Source organism: Miscanthus floridulus, chromosome 18, assembly GCF_019320115.1.
Source record: "Miscanthus floridulus cultivar M001 chromosome 18, ASM1932011v1, whole genome shotgun sequence".
NCBI classification, from domain to species: Eukaryota; Viridiplantae; Streptophyta; class Magnoliopsida; order Poales; family Poaceae; genus Miscanthus; species Miscanthus floridulus.
Window position 1 is genome coordinate 52,574,260 of NC_089597.1, and position 11,761 is coordinate 52,586,020.

Consider the following 11,761-nt stretch of genomic DNA (forward strand, 5'->3'; position numbering starts at 1 on the left):
ATTGGTTATCGCCCATGAATTACCACCGTTGGCAATCATAGTCACCATTTCACGAACGATGCGATGCAGCATGTGGCCATCACAGTGCCGGGCTGCTGCCGACGGCGTGCCGGGCTTCCGGCAACTTTGTTCAAATTGCTTGAGGACACATGACGAGGGGACGAATTCATGTCAAAATGGCGCAGCGGATTCATTCTAGTTTTTGCCCCAGGAAAGGCACAGTAAAAGTCCTCTATTTTTGTTCATGGCTTCGGACCGTTGTGTTAATCCAATGAACCGTCGTTAAAAAAAAAGAGATGACTAAAAAAATCCGTCACTTAAACGCCAAGTTCGTTTGATCGTTTCTGTGGTTTATAAGCCGGCTGGTGCTTTTTTGTTGTAAGAGAAAAATACTGTATCATGACTGATAAGCATGACTGATACGATCAAGCGAATATGGTGAAAAAAGTTGGAATTTGATCGCAACTGTCCGTGACGTTGTAGTTGTTACCAAAAAAATGATGTCTCCGCAGGCTGACGAAAAAAAATAAAAATTCTCTTAAAATGGTGAGGGAAAGAAGACAACCTATATATATATATCGGAAAGGGAGAACTTCAATAATCCTTTTTATTTTGAAAAGACCGTGGAGCAGAGCTCTCCAGTGTATTCAACTTTGGCTCTGTTCGGCTGGCTGAAAAAATGGCTGATGCTGATTTGTTGTAAGAGAAAAATACTGTTATTTCGCTGAAACGGTATGACTGATAAATCAAGCGAACATGGCCTTTATTTTGGAGATTCGCTTCCACGAGGAGTTAGACATAGGACCTGATGACTGCAACTCAGCTAGAGGCCCATTGGCGAGAGCTTCAATCCTTGTGTTGCTCAGTGGCGAAATTGTTGGAAACCAGATTAGTCTCAACCCTTTATGGTTCTTTATTTGCAAATCACTTGCCTTATACGTAACAACATAGTAGTAATATGTAATCACATAACTCGGTGCAGATTTGACAATTTACATCCGACGTCACAAAACAATTATACACACGTACTTCTAATAATAATTATAAGTATGACCATCATGATCATTTGCATGATATTACAATATATATACTGGTATATTACTATATGATGACTGTTTTTTCTTTTAGGGAAACTATAATATGACTGTTGAACTGACAGCTGCAGAGAGCATGCATGCAGATAGGGCTGGCCCAGCTAGCTAGCCACTGATGTTTGGCCCAACTGCAACAGATGCATTGGCATTGGGTGGTGTTCCGGCCTGCTCGCCGCGTGGATGGGCGTTGTTGGCGATCACGGCTCGACGACCGCCGCCGCGGAGGACGGCCCTGTGCTGCAGGTGCAGGCGGATCCGGTACCAGTCGTGGATCCAGTCCGGAACGAAGCCGGTGAGGCACCACTGGAGCTTCTGGGCGGCGCCCGGAACACACAGCGGGCCGTTCCCGATCCACCGCGCCGCCGTGCTGGTGTACTCGTCCGCCGTCGCCACGAACCACGGCCGGAGCTTGGCCTTCACGGCGCTCGACAGCATGCGCGTGTGCACGTAGAACGGCACCTGCAACAAATACAGCCATATACATGCATGCATGAATTCAAGGGTGAACACAACGGTGGGGCGGGAGGCTCAAGCAGTGGAACCCTGTGGAGCTCTCATGAATTTTTAGACAAAATTCTATAATATAGGGGTATAAGATTTAAGATCGAACAACAGTGTTATTCAGTCCCCTGAAATATTTTCTGGTCTGCCGCTGCCTGAATTAGCCAACTACTTTAGCATCGGAGGTCGATAGTGTGACTGTGCTAGTGGGTGGCTCGTGTGACTGTGTGCTAGTGTGTAGTCACCGGTCTCGCCAGCTCACGCTAGCTAGCTCAGCTGGAGGTTGAAACCGGCCAGGGCCAGTAGTGTGGATCATTACGGACCTGGTATTGGACGTCGATTCCTTTGCTCTTGTACTCGACGTAAAGGCTTCTGGAGAGCTGAGCGACGTACCTGGATAGGATGAACGTACAACACACATTAAATAAATATTTTAAATATATAAACTTTTACTAGTATCATTTATAATTATTAGTAGTAGTTGTACCATGATCATCAGCATCGCGCTATCAGGAAGTTATTTTTAAGGTTCCCATTCCAACTAGCCATTAATGGATATGTTTATCTAACGTTGACGTGCATGCCCGCGCATTGAAGGCACGAAAGATACACAAAAAATTATATTATTTTATTTTGTTCTGCTTTATATTATGTATACGTACGTCTTCAATTTCGCAATGTTTGATTGGTTTATTTACATGCATGCCTGACAGCATAATATTATTTTATTTACAGAACTGGCTCAAATTTGTACGCATTTATTGGATATAGATAGATCAGGAGCAGAACTCGGGCCAGGGGTGCTCATCGGCGGTGTTCAAATTTCGGCAAAATTTCGCTTTCATGAATTTCAGTAGTGGCTGAAAAAAATCCAAAGTTTTGTAATATACTAATACACGTGCTAGGTAACTCTGGACTCATATTTTATATTATTTATGTTACATATTCTTCTACACAATAGATGCATAGTCATAAATTATGCTAATATTTATTTAGATCTAATTTTTTTTAGAAAAAAAACATAATTCATGCATAAGTCTCTAAAACGTTTTAGCAAAAATTTCAGCCGAATTTCACGAATTTCGGGGTGGCCAAGTTTTTTATAGCAAAATTGAAGACTCTGCTCATCGGGTCATCTGAACCGATAAAGTTGTTATATTAGAATCAGTGAACACTCTTCCTATAGTTTTGACCTAGCCTTGGATAGATCCCAGTACTCTAAAGTTGTTAAAACAGAATATATCCGTCTAATAAGGTCAACTGATGTAAAAAAATTCTTCACTTACACTATGCCATATTGTATTTATAGGGGCGGCTCTAGATGGTCTGTAGCATCGGTTTTGGCAGCCGCCCCTATCAAACTGTGACTACGAATCACCGATTTGCAGGAGCGGTTGGCCAGCTGCTTCTACAAATTGATTTGTAGGGGCGGCTCGAAAAAAGGGGCAAAAAAATAGCAAATCTTTTTTTTAATCCGAGGAGGTCCCCATCGGCAGCAACACACCCACTCTATGGTTGCAACATTTTCACGATTTTTGTACACTTTGCGTTGCCCAGTATTCGAACCCGCAACTTCTTCCTCGCGCGCAAAGTCCTCTATCACTGCACCTCACGATCACTTATGTCTACAATCCATTTTGGTTCCCCACATATTATACAAATCTAAGCATAAATTGATTGTTTGAGGTCCTAAACTAATTCAATTGAAAAAGTTGTCATCTATAAAGTTTTATAACTTTTCGAGATCTACAACTTTCATTTTGGTAGTTTCTCCATCCGAGGTCACTTATAAAATTTGAATTTCAAATTTAAGAAATTTGAACGTAGTTTTCCATGACAAGATGATTTCAAATGAGAAAGTTATCAACTACAAAGTTTCATAACTTTTCAAGATCTACAACTTTTATTTTTACTGTTTGTCCATCTGAGGTCGTTTAAAAAATTAAAATTTCAAATTTTTGGAAATTCAAACGTAGTTTTTCTTGACAAGATGATTTCAAATTAAAAAGTTGTCAACTATAAAGTTTCATAACTTTTCGAGATCTACAACTTTCATTTTGGTTGTTTCACCATCCGAGGTCGTTTACAAAATTTGAATTTTAGTGCTTAATTTTTAATACTCGGCGTCTATTTATAGGGGCAGTTCAATATAGAGCCGCCCCTACAAATCAGGTCATTTGTAGGGGTGGCTGATAACACCGGCCGCCCCTACAAATCTATTTGTAAGAGCGACTCATTTGGCAACCATTTATAGGGGCGGCTCAATATAGAGCCGCGCCTACAAAGAAAGGGAGGCGTTGCCACAAATCGTTTCTGTAGTAGTGTTATATGTCGTTTTCGAGGTATCGGACCAAACAAGTATTATAAAAACGAATTAATAACGTGGGATTTATCAAAGGTTTTAAAACTGTATTTTATAATTTATATCTGAGAAAAGTAATGCCTTTTGTGAAATCATTTCAAAATAGAAGTATATATACTAGTACAAGTCTTCCAAAAAAGCCTAGTCACATATATTGCTGGTTTCGTACGTGTACCGCTTGTCATATATAGCTGTAAACATACAATTAGTTGTTCAAACTTTGATGAGAACTCCGACGCTGCACGCTAGCTTGTTTTAGTAGCATGTAAAATCGTTAGAACGAAAGGAAGCATATATAATGTCACATCACGTACTTTTTGGTGGAGCTGTAGACGGTGTACAGAGGGAAGGACGGGACGGCCACCGTGGAGCCCGAGCCAACGTTAACGATGGCACCCCTCCGGCGCGCCAGCATCCTCGGCAGCACCGCGGCCGTGACCTCGGTGAGCCCCCACAGGTTCACCCGTATCATCCGCACAAACCGCTCGATGTCCGCCTCGTGCAGGTACACCGCGCCAGGCGTGTTCACCGCCGCGTTGTTCACCAGCATCCCCACGTCCAGCCCCTCGATCGCCTCCCGCAGCCGCCGGATCGCCGCGTCGCCTGCCAGGCATGCAATTCAGACGCCGACGGTGTTGTGTGGATCTCATGCATGCATCGTCTCACCTTCACGGGTGGCGACGAGGGAGAGGTCTAGAACCACCGTCTTTATCTTCACGGGGTGGAGGGACTTGATGGCGTCGGAGGTCTCCCGGAGGTTGTCGGCGTTGAGGTCGAGGAGGACGAGGTTGAGGCCCCGTCGCGCGAGCTCCATGGCCATGGACCGGCCGAGCCCGGAAGTCGGGCCAGTGACGATGGCCCATGAGCCGTAGCGGTGGAGGTCCTTCGGACGGCGCAGGCAGGCGAGGGGGCGGCCGCAGATGGCGGCGATGTACAGCGCACCAAGGCACGCTAGTGAGACGAACCAGACAGGCACGTCCTCCAGTATCTCTGTTTCTGCTTGTGCTTCTGCTTCTTGCTAGCTCCTGCACTGCAGGGGTACCCAGCAGATGCCACTATGACTGTGTAGTGGTGCACTGGCGGCAAGAGGAAGCCATCCATATATCGACCATGCAATATGTGGGTGGCATTTGCAGTACTGTCCGTTTATGTGCCCGTATGGACGACTGTAGCTCGTAGCTACCAGCTCTCCAACTAACTGATAGGGCTAAGCTATTAATTAATTCCTCATTCATAGGGGCGGAGAGTACTCTGTTGAACTTTAGAGTAAAATGCATGGTTGGCCTATCAACTTGTCTACTTATATCAATTAGGTCCTCTAACTTTGAATTTTCATTTCTGAGTCCAAAACATTTTTAAGTGGTGCACAAATAGTCTATACTGGTCCGTTTTTGTGTTTATAACAGTCGACTGTACAACCTAGCCGATAACTTGGAGAAGAGGTCACGTGTAGCAAAGCTCGTGTGAGCAGTGGACTGGTCGGTCTTTTTAGCAAAAAAAAACAACAACTTGTTTTTCCTTCGTATTCCCTATAGGGGAGGCCCTCCCTCTCTCCGTCCCCATGTTCTTCTCTCCCATAGGCAACTTGGCGGTGGTGGTGGAGGCAGATCCTTGGCAAGCGACTTCATGTCGTCTGCAGTCAGTGGCGGAGCTCGTCAATTTTCACACCTAGGGCCGCTATCCAAGGACATATGTATACATGTGAACATTTTGCAAGCCATTTGCATTACTAGCTAATTCTTCTACTAGTTTTGATTGTGCCTATACAGAATGTTAATTTCATGACAGTGGTTGTATAACTGGTTAAGCATATAAGAAAAAAAATATTCCATGCCTTAGTCCTCTTTATTGTGTAATTCTACAACTCTCCAAAAATCCAGAAACACACGATAAGTGTCTTGAGGATCCCTGGATCCGGAAATCCAAGTTCCAACTTAAAATGGAGCGTGGATTTGGGGTTTGGGATGAGGAATTTACTTGCTACCGTTGGAGTGCTGCCTGCCTGCCTCTTTAGTCTATGGTCTCTATTGCTGTTTGCTGACGTGCTAATCGCACCCTTTTCCAACCAGGAACGTGATGGCTGTCCGCCAGCCCTACTTTGATATGGCGCATAGCTGGCTGCCGAGACCCAACTCCAAAGAGTCCTGCTTGTTATCGGCCCACGCCTTGCTCTGATTTGATGCGCCTACTGCACGAGAAGAAATGCGGCGTCTACTGCACGAGAGTCGACGACTCACGCACGCGTGACTGCGTGAGTCAGGTGAATAGGCGCTACTACCTTGGGCCTTTTGCCTTGCTGGACTGGTCGGCTAGCGGTCAGACTATATCAAAGCAACGTTGGGCCACCTCAGGGGAGTAAAGGGATCTCTTGGGCTACGCGTAGGGCCATGACCCTAGTTGCCCTAGGCCCATATCCGCCCCCGTCTGCAGCAGATACGAGCAGATCATGTTTCCTTCCCTTGATCATGTGCACTAAGTGCCACCATCGGTTTTAACTGGTGAGAGGTGGAATTTCGAAGAAACCCTGGAGCACACGACAAGTTTTCTACTGTTACCGACGCACATGGTTAATTTGATTTTGGATTCGTCTTGTGGTTTTTGAATTGCTCAGCTTTGAATTTGGCTTTGATGTGTTCAAACTTGAGTTTGGCTGAGCAATGGTGAAGGTTGACCATTCTTCTATTAGGAGGAGGCATACATGAAGCACTTAAAAAAGAAAAACATCATACATTTTGAAGGGAGTGGGTAGCTTTCATAGGGTGGGGTTTCGTTTTAGCTGTAACAAGAGAATCATATGCTCTTACAATGATAATGAGGAGTATTGGTTGCCTTTTGTCTAATAACTCACACATCAGAAAAATTAAAATCACCCACTAAAACATTCAAAGGTACTATGAACGGGAGATGAATTGGGTATCTAATTCAAACTTAAATCCTAAGCCTCAAATAAAATTACCACTAGGAAAACCATAAACTAGCTAGTCTATGATGTGCACTTCAGTTTTTTCTAGTGTGCTCTAACTTACCTTCATCCCAGAGTACTTTTACAACCAAGAGCCAATCCTATCGACTAGCCTATAGCTAATCTAAGAAAATATAGGTCACAGAATCAAAGTATAAGCGGATGCAACGAACGCGGTAAGTAAAAAGCTAAGGATAGAAAGGTCAAACTCCTCGAGATGTGACGATATATCATGTTGCATTGGTTGCTAGCCCCAAGTGCATCTTGGAGCTTCATCGAGGTACACCCCTAGTCAGCATGTCTCTCCTAGTCACGTTGTTCAACCATCCAAAAGGCTAGTGCAGAAGTCATGAATTCTCACCACCGACACCCAACTCTTCCAGTCACCTTGACACCATATACACTATGGAGCTTCTCCACAAGACGGAAAGGGTGGCCTCGTCCCTTATACACTGATAGGACACCGCTCCACATGAAGAATAGAGGGGTCTCCACCTAGGTCACCACGCCTTCAACGTAAGGTCACGGAGACCCCACTCTATTGTCCAAGTTACAAGGGCACAATAACTCAATCTCTGATAAACAAGGCCTAAACAAAGCACTAATTGTGCTTACTATTCCTTTGATTTGATGACTAATCTCACATACGAGGTTCTAGTGTATCTTCTAGTGTGGGAAATTCCTCTAGCTTCTATGGTCTCCAACAACCTTGGAAACACAGGTCGGAGGGGATTCATAGCCCAAGCATGCCTAGTAGTCATTGCTCCAACAACCATATTTTTTGTGTGCACTAGATGATCCGCCAGAGTATGAAAAATAACACAGGTTCATTGGGTGGTAGTTTGTGAGCTCTGTAACCAAGTTACTAGACATCACCGGATGATATGTTGACCCATGAATTCTATGACCATGTTGCTAGACATCACTTGATGATCCTCCAGGTCACATATCTCATAGTCATAGCTTCGAAGTCCGTTTTCGATGATCTAGCAGTTGTTGAAAATCTTGAGAAGTGATCTACAAGATTATCAAAAAATCCCTTCAAAATACTACATCATATGATCACAAACATGCCAGATCATATGTTTGATCATCCACCAATTCATCCTATGATAATCATGCGATGAACTGATCGATTATCCTGTGAACATTAGTAAGGTGGCAGCTTGGTATTTTGGTCGTATCTTTGACTTGTTGGAAAGCTTATGAAAATATCTACAACTTCAACCTAATATTGTTCTAGTTTGACCAATTATCACTACAAGAAAAAGGGGTATTAACGACAGGATATGTGGTTATCAAAAGTCTAAAATGTGTCCATTAATAAGTATTAACGACCACTAAAGTATGGTCGTCCATGTTCGTTAAAAGCTCTATTGTTAATATAATCGATGACCCCATAATATTTCCCGTCGTCAACTTTTCAATGACTAAATAATATGTCCACTTTGTCACTGTTGATTGGGAATTACATAAAAGAGTGATTGTTCTTAGGCTAATTGAGGTTTCTCATTCTGGTGTTAATATTGTTGAACGTATTGTTGTTGTAGTTGAAGAGTATGGTCTAGTTAACAAGATTTTCTTTGTCACTCTAGACAATGCTTCTTCAAATACATCTGCCATGAACATTTTGACACCTATTTTTGCTGGTTACTTGGGTCCTGATCCTAATCACGATCCTTTTGATCCTCAGACTCTTAAAAATAGTCTTGTGCATCAATGTTGCGCTTGCCATATCATTAATCTAATTGTGAAATCTAGCTTAAAGAGGTGGAAACATTTCATAGATGATTTTAGAACTACAATTAACTTCTTAAATTCCTCTAATCAATGCACTGCTTTGTTCAAGAACTATAGCATTGCTAAGGGTGTGCGCCAAACCACTCTAAATAGCGTCGGCTCAACGGCGGTTAAGCCAAAGGTCCAAAATGAGCCAACCGGCTCTAATACCAATTGAAGGTAGACCGTGACGCCTAAGGGGGGGGTGAATTAGGCAACTTAAAATTTTAACTCTAAACTATGGCCTCCTTTTCTAACCTTAGCAAAACCTATGCAAAAGACAAACTATCTAAATGTGCAACTATGATTTTGCTAGTGTGTTGCTATCTCTACCGCAAAAGGAGTAATACAATCAATATAAATGCGAAAGCTAAAGAGCAAGATAGAGATATGCAAACACCCATCGACGACTCCGGTATTTTTACCGAGCTATCGAGAAGCGCGCAAGCTTCCCCCTGGTCCACGTTGGAGCCCCTCGCAAGGAATCCCTCGTAAGGGCCAAGCTCCCGGTCGGGTAACTCTGTGGATAGCCTCGAGCCTTCCCCACGTGCAAGTGGGTCTCCGACGTGCCTTCCGGCAAGCCTCTCCCGGATGCTCCCCGCCATCTTCACTATCAAGCTTTCGGCCGAAACGCCGCGGTTCTTGTTCCCTCGGTACACAGTGGCGACCATACCACAAACTCGGTTGGTGTGATCTCGCAAGACTATAAGCCCCTCCGATGTACAACAATGGTGCGCATAAGCACCGAGTGGTAAGAGGTATGCAAACATCACTAAACACTAGGCATAAACCTAGAGCAAGCGCATAAGCTGTGGTCTAATCAACCTAAGCACTTCGCAAAGCACATACGCTAATCACCTAATAAAACACTAAGCACTATGCAAGTGGAGATCACTAAAATGGTATATCAACACTCTTGGTATGTTTCCTCAGCTCCACTCTTGTCAAATGGCTGGTTGGGGGTTGTATTTATAAGCCCCACTGAGAAAGTAACCGTTGGGGACGAAATCCTGCTTTTCTGCTACTGACCGGACGCTGGAGTCATCCTGATCGGACGTGTCCGATCATCCAGACCGTTGGAGCCATGAACAACTGATCAGACGCTGCCAGCGTCTGGTCACTTGCCACCGGACGCGTCCGGTCGCAATTTCGCCGCTCTAGAACCTCTCTGTACTTGATCAGACGCTGCTGTCCTGCGTCTGGTCGGTTTGCCGCCAGCGTCCGGTCACTTGCTGAGTGTGTTGCCAGACTGATGAACAGTGCCATTGGTGCATCCGGTCGATTCACTTGTTCAGTGTCCGGTCGATGCTGCTGACGCCTGCTGTTGCCGAGCCACTGATCGGAGCGTCCGGTCACTTTCTTCCAGCGTCCGGTCACCTCTCTGAGCTTGTCTCTTCGCGATCTTGCATGCGGCTTGGTTCCTATCTTCGTGCTTGGACTTTGCTTAATATCTTGGGTCTTCTCTTGTGCTCCTAAGGTTTTATTTAAGGTGTTGATCATCGGATCCTCACGTCGCCTTTGTCCAAGTCACGTCTTGCACCCTATTGAACTACAAAACAAACACTTGCAAATTCATTAGTCTAATTTGGTTGTGTTGGTCATCAAACACCAAAATCTAAAGTAAATAGGCCTATGGTCTATTTTCCTTACAATCTCCTCCTTTTTGGTGATTGATGACAACACGACCAAAGCAAGCAAATAATAGAATTTTGAAATTTAAAAACTACCTACTTGCTAGGATGCAATGCAAGGGGCAAGATTATATGATGCTAAAAGATACTACTTGTAAGACTATATAAAAACTTATCTTGCCCTTGCAAATGTCCCCATGTGGTATTATGGATTTAAGCCTTGCTTCCTACAAATTCTCCCCATTACATAGGCTAATCCATAATCCACTATCCTCCCTTTCTCGGACCATTACTATAAATTAATACTTGCTTTTGGTCCTCTAAATTCTCCCCCTTTGGAATCAAACACCAAAAAAGGAAGACATTAGTAGCACAAGGGAGTGTCAAACTTGTGATCCTTTGTGTGTAGAGTGAAATAGATCATAAAATTTGACTCTCACATTATATAGACAAAGCTCCCCCTAAATATATGCATACATATGATAGAAGGCAAAGCATATGCATAATTGGCAAATTTTTGTTCAAGGGAATTTTATCTATATAATGCATGGAGAAAGCATATAAATATCAAAATGAAATCAACATGATGATGTTGGTTTAGAAATACCACATACAGAAACCAATTTGATTTCTACCACTTGCAACCGGTGATGGATCTTTAAAGTATGATGCTTAACTCTGGGGACTCCGTTTTCCTTGCAATGAGACTACTACACACATGATAAGCTTGAAAAGGTGTTAGTCTCAAAGCATCCAACATGTAGAGTAACCTCCCCCTAAATTTGTGCACACAAGTGTGGGATACTTGTAGAAGTCATGCACATAGATTTTAGAACCAAAAATACCACTTGAAAGATGACATCATATGAATGTGAGAGTCATTTTTAGAGGTGATACCCGGAAGAGATTATCTACAATTTGGACTTTATCACATATTAGATGAGCAATTTAAGGACAAGCTATGTGCCGTGCTCCTAAGCAATTTTAAACCATGTAGGATTGCTCTAAGGAATAAGAATGAAACCGAGCAAGCCTACCATATGAAATACCTAGAGTATGCATGACCAAGAATATAAGAATGCAAATGCAAACCTAGGCATAAAGAGTAACTAGATGCTAAAAGATACCAATTGTAGGAAAATTTAAATCTAATACCAATTAAAGTAAATTGAATCTAGTTACCTAACATGGGAAGGGGAATTTGGGTCCATAGTATTCATTAACCCACTTGGCAATGATTTTATCCATCATGATGCACCCCATGAAATGCATCCAAACTTTGCCAAGTCTCCAAATTCTCCGAAGTCCATTGGACTTCTCACTTCCCTTTCGGGATCCAAACCTTCTTGGTGCTTTTCATGTTGGAAATGATTTCCTTTGGCACCCAAAAATGTTTGACTCTATTGTTGGCTTGCTTGTTCACCTTGATGGC

General features: G+C 43.3%; 1 protein-coding gene across 1 annotated transcript; it reads right to left on the reverse strand.

Moving 5' to 3' along the window:
- Window positions 1-1,004: 1,004 nt before the first annotated feature.
- On the reverse strand, window positions 1,005-5,048 carry LOC136520991 (very-long-chain 3-oxoacyl-CoA reductase-like protein At1g24470). The gene is made up of 4 exons (XM_066514707.1): window positions 4,624-5,048; window positions 4,272-4,560; window positions 1,919-1,988; window positions 1,005-1,553 (listed from the first exon to the last, which is right to left on the reverse strand). The coding sequence occupies exons 1-4, from the start codon at window positions 4,775-4,777 to the stop codon at window positions 1,200-1,202; spliced, it is 867 nt and encodes a 288-aa protein (XP_066370804.1). The 5' UTR covers window positions 4,778-5,048; the 3' UTR covers window positions 1,005-1,199.
- Window positions 5,049-11,761: the final 6,713 nt, after the last annotated feature.